This window comes from Penicillium daleae, assembly GCF_028827525.1.
Source record: "Penicillium daleae strain IBT 16125 chromosome Unknown utg000009l_segment0_segment0, whole genome shotgun sequence".
NCBI classification, from domain to species: Eukaryota; Fungi; Ascomycota; class Eurotiomycetes; order Eurotiales; family Aspergillaceae; genus Penicillium; species Penicillium daleae.
Genome location: NW_026623157.1, coordinates 1738930 through 1752135, shown reverse-complemented (window position 1 = coordinate 1752135; position 13206 = coordinate 1738930). Strand labels below are relative to the sequence as shown.

Below are 13206 nucleotides of genomic sequence, written 5' to 3'. Positions count from 1 at the left end.
GGGTTGGGTGGTGGGGGATGGATGATGGGAGTTGAAGCACAGGGAGGGCGCGCCCGTTCGAAAAGTCGCGATCTCCAGATTTGGCGTGGCCCGAGCTCCCTTCGCGTTTGACTTTAAATGTGAGGGACGCTGAAGTAAGCGAGTTCAGGCTGGAAGATGACTACGAACTTGGAGACAAGTCACCGTTTCTTCTAGTCTTTATAAAAAAAATAATCGTAGTATAGTAAATCAGGTTACAAGCTTATTGTACACTGGTCTTTTTTTATTCTCCTCTTCGTCTTGCTTGTCAATGCCCACAATATCCTTTTTGTACAAGTACAAAGACCGATCGGGTTATCCCGCACAGCGCAGCGCGGAGGCACCGATGCATTTTCTGATCCCATAGGAATATGCCAAAAAGGAAAAGAGCAGACGCAGAAGAGGATATTCAGCTGAGGGGAGTAATACAGAGGGGGAAAGAGACCCGGTTGGGACAGGATGCAGAGGACAAGGGAACAATGATATAAGCACACATCAGGAGAAGAGGAAATTGGAAGGTCGAGAGAGGGGGCTGGACTTGATCGTTTCGTTTCGCTTGCGGGTGCGCTGTATTTATCTCTTCCTGCTGGTCTCGTCGAATCCATCCAGCACACTCTGCGCAACACCATCTTGCGAGGCCTCATCAGCGATGGTGGAATCGACGTCATTCTCCACCTCCTCAAACTCGTCTGACTTGCTGGTGGAGCGAGGCTGCTCCCGACCGAGCGCCTTGGCAGCAAGACCCTTCGCCTGGGTCTCGTTGATCTTGCCATACACGGACATGGCCGAGGCAATCATGCCACCCATGTCGCCGACATTACCAGGGACCACGACAGCAGTACCCTCACGAGCCAGGTTGGAGAAGGCATCGACATACTTCTCAGCGACGCGCAGGCTAAGTGCACCCTGAGCAGCCTCTTGGCCATCCTGGATAGCGCGGGCAACGGCATCGATTCCGGTAGCCGTAGCCTCGGCCTTGAGCTTGATCGCCTCGGCCTCACCAGCAGCACGGTTAATCTGCTCGGCGCGGAGGGCCTCAGAGGCCAGAATCACAGATTGCTTACGACCCTCGGCGATGTTGATAGCGCTCTGGCGTTGACCCTCGGAATCAAGAATCTCAGCACGCTTCGATCGCTCGGCAGTGACCTGGCGGTGCATAGCGGCCACGACGCCATCGGGTGCGTGGATATCCCTAATCTCGTAACGCAGGCAGACAACACCCCAGTCCTGGGCGGCCTCGTTGATGGCTTGAGTGATATTGGTGTTCAGGGTGGCGCGCTCCTTCAAAACGTGGTCCAGGGTCAGCTGGCCGATCTCGGATCGCATAGTCGTCTGTGCAAGCTGGGAGATGGCGTATTCCGCATCCTCGACGCCGTAGCTACATTCCAGCAGAAACATCAGTCAGTCATTGACTCATAACATCCACCTATTAAGCCCCATGATCACTGGACATGCTCACCTAGCTTTATACGCATCAAAAACCCTCGTGTATAGCACACCGTCCAACTCGAGTGTAACGTTATCCGCCGTAATAGCATTCTGACTCGGAATCTCAATAGCCGACTCCTTCAAACTCCTCACGTAGGCAATGCGATCCACAAACGGAATCAGAATAGCAAGACCCGGTTCCAAAATCCGATGGAACTTTCCCATGCGCTCGACAATCCAAGCCGTCTGCTGCGGGACGAACCGTACAACCGTGTTTGCGGGAAGAGTCTGGCGGTTTGTGAAGTAGGCGGTAGGACCGAGACCGGATCCCTGCGAGCCACCGGCTGCAGCAAAGTTGCTAAAGATGGACTCTGGGGCAAGATTCCGCGGGGAATTCGAGACCGCGCGGGTTTGTGCTGGGGTCACGCATGGCGCGGTGGTTGTTCGGGGAAGGCGACGCTGTTGGGGGAGGAGGTTGGCGCCGCGAGACCGGAGCAGTCTTGACGTTTGGCGGGATGCACCCTCCATCTTGATAGATGTGGGGTTTGGGGTGGAAGTGTTGGTATCGTGGAGGGGAAGAGGTAGAGGAAAGCTGGTCAAGTTGAGCTGTCCGGAAGTATCTTGGCGAGGTTCGGGCTTTGTCGTTGCTCTGAGTGGTGGACTTGTGGCGGCCTGAGGCAGAAAGGTTACCTCCGCATCCGAAAGCTAAGGTTGCGGGCGCATATGTAGTTCTCGGCCATATATCAGGTGAGCGTCCTTCTTCATTTACATTTACCGTTACTAGAGAAAGAACCCTTAAAAGAAAGAAACCTGAGGTCTTGACAATCTTCCAATCGAAGTTCATGCCTGGATTACTCCACAATGTATCACATTACCTAGACCGGGAAAGAGAACAACCTGACTATGCACAAAGACACCCAGAACTCCACATATAAACCCCAAGCAATGAAAGCCCGAGATTGACAAAAGCCCATACCACAAAACATTCTCCTTCCCATTTGAGGTTACTGAAGATATGAAGTCCCATCAAGTAATCAACCGGCCCATGTACCTACCCACCATCGACAGAAAGCACGCCTTCCATGCAACGAACACCCGACTCCGAAACCACCAGCACGCAGAGCGAAAAAAAAATGAGATGAACCAACTTAGATCTGTGAGGGAAATTGATGACATCATACAAGACACTTTTCATTGCTGTTCTCGATCGTTGCATTGCTCTGGGTCGTTGCACCGTCATGCTGATACTCGCTAAGATCCAGAGCCCAATAGCCCGGGGGCGAATGGTCTGGATCAAAATAATAGAATGGGCGATTTAATAAGAAACACTCTCACAATAAAAAAAAAGAACACGAAAAAACTCTCTATGATCAGAAGAAAAACGGAGGGTGAAAGAAAACATCATTTTTTGAGCCCGGCAGACCGATGGTATCAGGCAGAAAGAAGGGGGGATATTTGCCCAGTAATATCATGCCCGAACTCCGGAGAACCATTTTGATAAGAGACAAAAAGAAAGCCCATGGATTTCGAAGCAAAAAGGACGGATAGAGAGGAGACTCGCAAGAACAAGCGAAAAAATAGATGTTAAAAATGAAAGAAAAAAAAAACTCCGAGGCTTCACAGTGGACCAGGAAACCCAGGGCGCCGTTTGTTGCGATGGAAATAAAACCATTCGACGCTGTAGAAAAGAAGTGGGCGACGATGCATGCAAGACCTTTTGAGCACAACGATGCTGATCATGAACCAAGAAGACGAAACACGCAAGGGGGAAAAGAGGATAAAGAATATGACCCCAGGAAGAATAAACGCGTTTGGAAACAAGAAAGAAAACCGAGGATGAGTTCAAGCAGAGAAGTTCCTCCACGCCTGTTGTCTCCCGCCAAACACCTCATTGTAGAAGCATCCAACGGTGCGACGGTTGAAATCATGCATGGCACCACTCGCCATGGACGAGCAGAGAAGGTCGAAAACCTCGGAGTTGAGGTTCGTTCTTCTGTCGTCGGACAGGTGGACGATGTCGGCAAGTACCTGTTCGGGGGTACCGGTAGGACTGAGGAGAGAGGCTTGATAGTAACTCATCAGAGCGGTGAATCCATAGTCGACGTGTCGTGTGAAATAATCATCAAGGGCTAATTGCCTAAATTCATTGTACAGTTGCGGATCGAAATTGCGGAGAAGGTACTGTGACCAGGTGCGATAAGGAGGGCCATTCTGTGCCCCAGATTCGGTTGCTGACGACCGTCCCCAAGGGGTGTAGAAAGGGGAATTTTCGGAGTAGTTGTGAGGAGAGGTGAAACTTTTAGGGTCAGGGGTTTTCGATCCCTTCGGTTTGGACGACCGGTTTTTCCTCTTCGGGGGCTTCTTCATTGGAGCAGTAACAGAGCCGGACGGAGAGCCTTGTTTCTGATCCGCGTGAAGGCTAAACAAAACCACAGAGTACGGGTCAGCCATCATTTGGAGCATGCACGAGGGGGGAGAATCAACAAACCTAGGTGAAGGGTGCTCCATTACAGACCGAGGGGGGGACGATTGGGTTGGGGGCGAACTTAGTCCGCACGCTGAAGGAGGATTGTCAATACATGGGTTGTCCGAATGGGTAGTAAAAGAGCCTTCCATTTGGGGGCTGGCTGCAGAAAGAGAGGAATAATCCTGGGGAGGTCCTACATTGGCAATTTCGTTCTGTGCCGGCTGGAACTCGGGTGCTGTGGACGAAAGCAACGTCTGGGGCCCGCGAGATGGGGTTCCATTGGGGACGAATTGACGGGGACCGTTCTGAATCGAGCCATTAGGAGTGCCGTCGACATGGCTGTTGATGGGGACGTTCTCGTCGTTCTTTGAGGAGTGCTTGGCGGCAGAAGCACCCTCATGCTGAGCGGAAGGATCGCGCTGGTCAACGGGAAGAACCCACTGCGCCCACCTCTCCTTGGGGCGAAGACGGTCCACACCATCCTCGCCGATTAGGTAGTCGACGTTGCGAAGACCGCGGGAAACGTGACGAAGCATCTCAAAGTCCTCAGTCAGGGACTTGACGCGCTTGAAGCTGGCGATGACAGCCAAAGGAACAAAGCCCTGGGAGTCCATGTGACGACGCAAGAACATGTCCTTGCACATGTTGTCAACCGAGAAGTAGTACTCAAGTTGCATAGACAGCATAGTCATGAGGTTGAAAGGCTCCATGTACTGCTGGTACGGGACCGCGCTCATAGGGCTGGGAGCGACATTAGGATAGGAGGGGTACATGGTGTTGACCTCTGCAGGGAATGGATAGACATTGTTGTACATGCCACCAGCAGCAGGCAATGAGGGTGAACGCAGAGGCATCCGGTTGTTCTGTTGTTGACCATTCTGAACTCCTTGCTGAGATCGCTGGCGGTCGTTAAAGCCGAACTTGCCGGGCACAAAGTTGTTGGCCATGCCGAACTGAGGGTTCTGGCCAAAGTTGGAGTAGGGTCCACGGCCGCGGTTGGCATTGCGACCTCCACGCTCCGCACGGGAGTCACCGCGCTCGCGGTTGAAGTCCTGGAAACCAGTAGTATCACGGCTCAAGTCTGCAGACTTGGAGCCTGACTCGGCACGGCGTTCGTTGGCACGAGCCGCGGCCTGAGAGTCGACAGCCAGGTGAGCGCCCTTCGTTTGACGGTCACCAGTGCGGGCATCTTGATTCCGGGGGAATTGCTTGCCATCACGCTGGGGGCGGGTGGAATGCTCGCCGCCGTTGACCTGCTTGCCGTTCGTAGTGGCCTCCTCAGCACCACGGCCACCACGGCCACGGTCCGCGGCATGGCCCTTTCGAGAATCTTGGTTGGTAACATCAGCGCTGGTGGAGCGTCTAGACTGTGCGGGAAGAGAAGCGGCACGACTGCTGCCGGTCTCATTGCGTCCACGCTCGCCGGGGGTTTGCTTGGCTGCTGAACCCTGGGCAGCCTGTCCAGAGGCAGCCTTCTCGCCGGCGGTAGCGCCGGTTCCATGAGCGCCACCTCGTCCACCGTCACGTCCACCACGAGCGGCTCTGCGGCCACCGCGGCCAGACGGTGTTGGAAGAGGGGTGTTGAAAACAGCAGTAGGAACGTAGTTGACGGGCATCCACTTCTCCTTGCCGTGGGTTCGAGCGGCGGGGCTCTTGTCCGTCCTCTCGGGCTTGTCGGTCTTTTCCTGGGCCTTCTTCTTCTCCTCGCCCACCGCGACCTCAGGAGTAGGCCATAATGAAGCATCCGCAACGGGGGGCAGAGCCTCATCACGACCCTTGCCATCGGACTTTTTGCCCTTGGTACCTTCCGAAGCACCATCGGCGCCCTTCTTCTTCGAACTGGCCTTGCCAGAGTCTTGTTGGCACTCCTCGGATTTAACCTTGGGAATGACGGGCAGCGGGGCAGCCTTGGCCTTGGCTTCCTGGGCCTCTTTCCTTTGCTGCCAGATGTTCACGGAGGGGAGAGGAGCAGCTTTCAGCTCCTTGGGAGGAGTGGCCTTTTCAGACTTCTCAGACTTGTCCGACTTTTCAGTCTTCTCCTTCGAGGTCTCTGAGCCGTTCTCAGACTTGTCAGCCTTGGTGTCCTGCTTCTCAGAGGAAGCGTCGGTGGTTCCGTTGGTAGTATTGGAGGCATCGCCCTCCTTCGATTGTGTGGCATTTGACCGAACGCTCGGGGACGAGGTCCGGGAGTTGTTAGCCTTGGATCGGTGAGCATGCTTGCTAGTCACAGTAGTGAACTCAGCATCATCGTCCACGCTCGTCGTGGCAGTAGCAGTTTCCTGCGGTGTCTCGGTCTCGGAGGCGGTGGTCACGGACTCAGCCAGGACTGGAACACTCTCAGTTGGCTCTTCAGTCTTGGATTCAGACTTCTCTGGCTCTGTAGATGCGATCTTGCTGGGGGCTGCACTCCCAGAGACGCCCTTGGCGGCTTGCGCGTAGGAAAATGTAGCGCTCATTGTGTTTTTGATAAGACGACAGTCGTCAAAGTTGTGGTAGATGGATGAATCCGTTATGGAACGGTGTTGTCCTTCAACAAGTGTGGAGTCACTTGTACACGCCCACGCGCGAGACAAACTCCAGGACCGGTATCACTCAAAAGAGGGTTTCAACCTGCTTGAAACCCCACGAAACTGCAAATTCCCGCTCACTCAGTGTTGGTCCCACGCGATATCGGCGAGTTCCGTCGGGATGAGAGGAAACGGTAGGTGGATGTCTGTTGACACGGAGGGACACGCTCGATCTGAAAAATGGGCGGATGAACCGTCTAGATCACGGATCGCATCAGTAGCGTCGTTGGTGTCGTGTGATAGAATGGACAGTGGTCTGGCGACGGGATGCACAGAACCACAAAAAGGTGGAGAATGAAAAAGGTGTTCCAAAAAAAAGTCTGCAACGGCAATGAGAAGGCGCTGCCCTGTCAATGTTGTGACGCAAGCAGTGAGAGAATGAACCGACAGGCCCGAGCAGTCAATGCGCGTGAATGTGGATCCGCAAATATCTTCCTCGTGAACTTCTCTAGCCACGATCGATTCCTCCGACTTGATCTCAACGACTGGACGAGAGGATCTCGGGGGTTCGAAGGTGAGGAGATGGTCGTGAACAGGAACGCGAACCGCACGTCGAATGTCTCGAGTGTTGTGGGTGACGAATTCTCGAAACTCGATCTAGGCCCCTTGTGTGGGGATCACAGGTACGAGTTAAGTGAGAGTTATGTGCGAGTTATGTGCGAGAAATGGCAGTCGCGAATTGACGGACCACGGGTTTTGGCGACGGACAATGACGAGAAGGTCGGTCACTCCGTTTTACTCTGAAATCAGTGAAGACGGAGAGGTGCCGAGCAGCGTTGTCCGCGTTGACTTGCACGTGTGGGAGAGGAAAAAAGGCAGGTCGCGGGATGGAAGTTAAACCCACGGAAGAAATCCCGAGGGTGGACGGACACAGGACTGCAGTTCGGGTCAGGGTCAGTGTCAGGAAGAAAGAAAGCAGGGTTGGAAGGAGGGGGTTGGAGAGTTGGGCAGCATACACACAAAGAAGGAGGGGAGGGGGGTAGGAGGTGAGAAGAGAGGGGAGGAAGTTGAAGAAGGGTAGGAAGAGGAGGAGGGACGGAGAACGCAAAATTATTATTTGGGTAATAATCAGGGCCAGGGTGTGGTAGCGGGGTGTGTCGCCCGCCGATAGTCCAGAGGTAGACGGGGCAATAAGGTAATGAAGGAACACGTCGTAATAGAGGTATTGGCTCATCAAATGTCAAAAATTCCAGGATACGTACTTTTTGTGGTTTTCCAAAAACACCCTAAAATCTCAAGGAGCAAGGACGTTGTTGGTCGAGGAATTTCACGAAAGGAAAAAAAAAAAAATCTCGACTATGGAGACCTTGTGGAATCCCTCGGTGCCGTAGCCGTACGCCCGCACGGAAAGGAAAGATTTGGCCTACACACCACACAAACCGAACTGAGGGCCCGCAACAAACACCAGTCGCACAATGTACTGCTCCCAACACATATGAGAGAAACCATGCAAGTCGACCTTGTGGTCTCTTCTTTCGGCCTAGCGGTTTGATGATAACTGACTATGTATGAGCTATATACCCCCCAACCCATTCATTACCGCCCGTTATTTCCATGTTCTATACATACCTGCAAAGCCTGGACATATTCTTAGCTATCCAACTGGTATACATTCGTCTATCATGGCTTAGGTCCAGAATCACCGAGTCCGCATAAACTCTTGATATCTTTATACTATCCCAATGGAGACCTCAAGGTCAACCACGACCTCGTCTCGACACTGACCGATAGCCGAACTATATCCGACGCCCAACCCGTAAACTTACAACTGAGCCTCAACAGCAGCTTGATCCAATGATAGTTCGTGGTCACTGATCATATATTGTACAGTATACAGTACCAACTTGATCACAAATAGCCTGCCTGCGACTGCTGGAAGATGGACAAGAGTATGCCTCGATTTGCGGCACCTCCCACACCCTTCGTCACCGTACGAACTGTACGGATTTTGTACATACTTGACACACCGTTGACACTTAAAAGCGGCTGGTATCCGCTAAGAAGGCCCGAAGAACCTGCACAGCGTCCACGTCAGACAACAAAGACTATTCAGATGAATACATTCTGTACATACGAGATTAATGAGAAACACCCTTCCTCCTCCTTTCCGGTACATTTTTTTTTCTTAATTGTCATTACCCAACGCTTGCCAGCCCTCGCGGGGTCCACCGGAGCCATGCTGCCCGATTATTGGCTTTCTGGGCGACACGACACTCGCCTGTCAGCTCGTTGGTTTCGGTACAACGAGGTTCGTCTGCTTTGTATTTTGATGGACTTGTTGGCCTATGTTTACATAATCTGGGTACTCACGGGTAGTATAGCAAGTAGTTATAGCAATGTAGGAATGATGACATTGTCAATACCCGCCTGGCAGGGCAGGGGGAATCTTCACAAGCCGTGGAGAAACGGATATACGCACGAAGGTTCCTCGGGTACCTGACGTTCTTACTGTACCGGGGCCGCGGTATTCGTATTACGAACCCAAGATGAAGAGTTCCCAAGAAGGTAAGATGCTCCTGGCATGAGCAATTCAAGATCGAGATATACAGGCATACATGTGAATATCTACTACGTCTTCCAGATGAGTTTCCCTTCTGCCAACTTCTTCTACTACCCAAGCCTAGTCCGGCCATCCCCGTGGTTATTCTGTGCGACCGAGGAATGCGATGGGCCTTGGCTGCCCTGTGTAGACCACGTGATCCCTCTGGCCCGATGCTGCCCGCGGTCATTAATGTAGTGTTGGGGTGACACCATAACATACGGAGGGGAAATGTACATCTTGAATAATGTACATAGTCGGGAGTACTCGATTGGGGGATGTATGTATGGAAAGCCTGCAAGCCCGGGTGCCTAGTCGCGGCCGGAGAATTGGCGGACGTTAACGTTAGATACGGCAGGCGAGCGATTAGGGCTGAAGGAGGGCACGCGGAATCCATCGGAAGAGGGGGTGGAGTTGGTAATCTAATTACAGCTGGCGAAGGCCCAACGAGTCGTGGGACAGTGGCCTGCGTCGTATCTGTATTACTGTACTCCCGACGACACCGTTGGCGCAGACAGCACGGACGAGGAAAAAGTACTATATGTGAGTCTATGAGTTCTAGTGTGCATGTTCGGATAGAAATTGTCGTGGGCAACACAGCCATAGTACATGGCAATATGTAGATTGCAGGTATTCAAAAGATTCGAGTGGTATGGTACACCTATAAAACCCCCGCGCCAGCGACAAAAGCCAAACACCTAGTCCATAGACCCCCAAGATGTCCAAAAAATGAGTTAAATCGCTTTACCAATGTCGCACGCCTATCAGCACCTGCTCACGTGGATCCGGCTCAATCAAGTTACCCGGCCCCGTCACGAACCCTAAGCGCATGAGAACGTGCCACACCAACTTACGCTTCAGACTCTCGCGCACGGAAATCTTCTCCAGCGCATCATACCCATTAAAGTATTTCAAAAAGACCGGCCAGTACTTCTTCAGCACGTCCTGGAGTTCATTCGGTGCGATGACTGGGCTCGCGCCCTCCAACCCTTGCACAGTGCCTCTCCGATCCGGGAATCGCGCGACGATCTCATCGAGCCAGCGTGACTCGAGAGGGGACGCGCGGTGCGGGGAGAGAATGAGAGATGAAAGGCGGAGGGCGGTAGATCGGTCGAGGAGCTTGTGGGACATGCGTAGCCGGGCGTGTGGATCGAGACGGCTGCCTGGCACGGGCGTGTTATCGCCGCTGCCGTGGCTGGCTAGGGAAGAGGAGGAAGAGGAGTTTGCGTCGTCGTCGTCGTCTTCTGAGGATGATGAATCTTCGTGATCGGCGCTGCCCTTGGCGAGGTATCGGTCTACTTCTTCTTTCCGGAGGGCCATTTCCACGGCCAGTTTGATTTCCGGGCTGACTTTGATGCGGGCGAAGGTTCGCAGTTGCGTTACCCAGCCACCGCGGAGCAGCCATGCCAGGATGGAGAAGTAGGTCTCTTTGTGGTCTTTGCTGGGGATGAAGCTGCCGTATGGTCGGGGCGTGCCGCTTAATGCAGAGAGCATCTTCGGAAGACTGGGTAGCGTGGGGAATGTGGTCTGGTAGGCGATGGTGGCGATCTCGAGTTTGCTCAGGTCGCAATTGGGAGACACGATATACGTATCTCGTTGGTGGATGGGAGGAATGGCTCGGGCACGACGCCAGTATACCAGGTGGCTCGCCAGCATCTGGATTGTCGATAACGGGATACCCGAAGAGGCTGATATTTGTGCAAATGATTTTGTAGGCTTGGAGCAACGGATGTAATGGGCTAGGGCGGGTGCGAGGGTGCCTCCAGAGGCCTCGACATCTTTGATGATCGCTGCTTCGCTATCCAGGAGAAGCAGGGCAAAGTGTTTCGCAAGAACTTGGTGAGGAGCATTGGTTTCGTCAGTCCCGGGATCGTCAACTGGAGTTGCACTGTCCGATGTTGTCAACCAAAGACCGGGATATGCTTTGTCGGTAGGGCCAGCCAAGTAGGGGGTCGAGGTCAATGGTGGAATCTGAAGCGAGATAGAGACATCATGGCTGAGGGAGACTGATGCAATTTTTGACGACGAGATGCTGGTGTAGACCGTGTACATGGCCCTGGCCAAAGACGATTGGTTGATCAACTCTGAATAGAGGTTATGAACGGATGTTTCTGATGTTCTCTAGGTCAGTACTAATCATAAGTTATAGAATCTTGAGGATGGTACTTACTCGTTTCTCGCGCTTTTCTCCTAACCTGCAAGATATGCTGCGACTCCCTCCAAACATAATCGGTTCGAGCTTGTTCCCACTTCAACGCCTTGGCGAACTTCTTAATGATATTCTCATAGATCTCCTTGACTCGCATCGAGTACTCCAGCAAGGGAGGATCCATAACAAATACCACATTGAACATAGTCATTTGGTCCTTATCCTCTGGATCAAGACCATCTTCCGGCTGCTTGCCAAACTTGCCACTCGCCGCCGAAGCCCGTTTGACCTCAGTAGGTGAAGCCGTCAATGTCAACTCGGTGATCGTCGCTACACTCCCACCCAGATCAGGCGAAGTGGCCGGGTCTTCTTCACCCTGACCATCTTCGGCACTCTCATTGTGGCCTAATTCCCCGCCATCCCATTCAGCGCGGGGCTTCTTTTTCTTCTTGCGCCGCTGCTTACGCCATGTCCCATCTTCGCGCACGAATACTGGCCATCCGATCAGTGCAAGATCGTTAATTCCGACCTCGAAGCGTCTTTTATGCCAAGAGCGAGACGGGCTCAGTAGTTTTTCCCACACGCTCCCGGGTAGGCCTAGAAGCGATTCCCAAGGCGGCCGCGATGAGCCTCCCGCAGCCCCATCTTCAGGGCGATCCGATAGAGCATCTTCCTCAGGATCCGAGCACGCGCCACCCCTTTTCCTCAGCGATGAAGCTCTGCCAGATCCCAGAGATCCAGGTCGTTGCGTTTCCGTACCAGCAGGTGACGCAGCATCGGGTGCAAGCGTAAGCGTGTCGATACCAAAGTTGCTCGCTCGTCGGCCAAGTCCAGCGTTCAGGTTCACACTCAGACTCGCGTTCGCATTCACGTTCCCAGCTACATGAGGTTCTCTCTCATCCTCATCTTCGTCGGAGCTAATCCCACTCTCATCGCTCGAGCTCGAATCGGTATTCTTGGAGCCTCGTCGACTGCGCGTGCGGGAGATGCGCCGGCCGCCCTTGGTCGTAGTCTTCAGCCGGTTCTCGCTAAGTGGGTTTGGAGGGTAGTGAAAAACGAGCCGCGGGCCGGTACGCGACCGGACGATGAGGATGATCGCGACTAGACATGGGTCTGGGGGGCGTGCGATCGACGACATCGAGTGCGTTGGCGATCGGCTGCGGCGCGAGGTTGGAGAGGCGTAGTGGTCCTAGCTGGGCGGAAACGCTTTCCCCGCATGCGCCCAGTTTGAGCTTGGAGAGCCGAGTGTATCACGCAGCGTTCGAGCAAAGAATTTCGAAGTTTACTGGGTATCTACATAGTTCATTGAAGTATGGGAATGGAAGTGGTATATATACAATTTTTTTTCATGTGCAATGCCCTCGATGAACGCCAATATGAGCCCCCGCCTATCGTGGGTGGGCTGATGTCCTCAATATCGTACAAAATCCTTCGACTAACTTTTCTCCCTCTCCTCAGTCTTTCTTTCCTGTATCTTGCGCTTTCGCTGTACTCGTAGAGGCGTTGTTACCGCTTGGTTGGTCATCTTTAAACACGAGTCCCAGGTTCTGGAAGTTATCGGGCGCCATAAGATTCCTAAAGACGAGGAAGACTCCGGGTCAGTATATGATGCTTCAAGTCTCTTGTCTTGCTGCCCTCGTTGCAGATAGACCGCTATTGCGCATCTGTCGAGCTCGGCAATCAGTTTCACGTACTTGTCCATCCGACAGGTGAGATATTCCTTGGCAAGCTTGCGGCAAGCCTCGTCGTTGGTGCCTCGATTGGACTTGATGCATTTCAAATAACCGGAAATGATGTGTTTGCATTCTCCTGGGCAGATGAAGCAAATGTTAGCCCCGTTCATGCGCTGTGGATTAGGCTTCTGTAGGCTAGAGTCATCTGCGCCAGAGTAATCGACATACCTTCGTGATCAAGAGGGAAGCTACCACGCTCAGGCCTGAATTCAATGCATCTGATTGTCAGCTTATATTCCAGGAACCCTATTCACGGCGCACGGCGCATCGCAGTCAAGAAAGACGATAAAGATCAAGGCGCTGGC

At 53.1% G+C, this 13206-nt stretch overlaps 3 protein-coding genes across 3 annotated transcripts; all 3 read right to left on the bottom strand.

The window, feature by feature from the left end:
- Positions 1-591: 591 nt before the first annotated feature.
- Positions 592-1974, bottom strand: N7458_011776 (SPFH domain-containing protein; the record flags this gene model as incomplete). Its single annotated transcript, XM_056915158.1, has 2 exons — positions 592-1396; positions 1478-1974. 2 exons carry the CDS (start codon positions 1972-1974, stop codon positions 592-594), a joined length of 1302 nt encoding a protein of 433 aa, XP_056759912.1.
- Positions 1975-3288: 1314 nt separating this feature from the next.
- Positions 3289-6369, bottom strand: N7458_011775 (La domain family; the record flags this gene model as incomplete). The annotated part of the gene is made up of 1 exon (XM_056915157.1): positions 3289-6369. One exon carries the CDS (start codon positions 6367-6369, stop codon positions 3289-3291), a length of 3081 nt encoding a protein of 1026 aa, XP_056759911.1.
- Positions 6370-9763: 3394 nt separating this feature from the next.
- Positions 9764-12306, bottom strand: N7458_011774 (nitrogen permease regulator 3 family protein; the record flags this gene model as incomplete). The annotated part of the gene is made up of 2 exons (XM_056915156.1): positions 9764-11130; positions 11190-12306. The coding sequence occupies 2 exons, from the start codon at positions 12304-12306 to the stop codon at positions 9764-9766; spliced, it is 2484 nt and encodes an 827-aa protein (XP_056759910.1).
- Between the last annotated feature and the right edge of the window lie 900 nt (positions 12307-13206).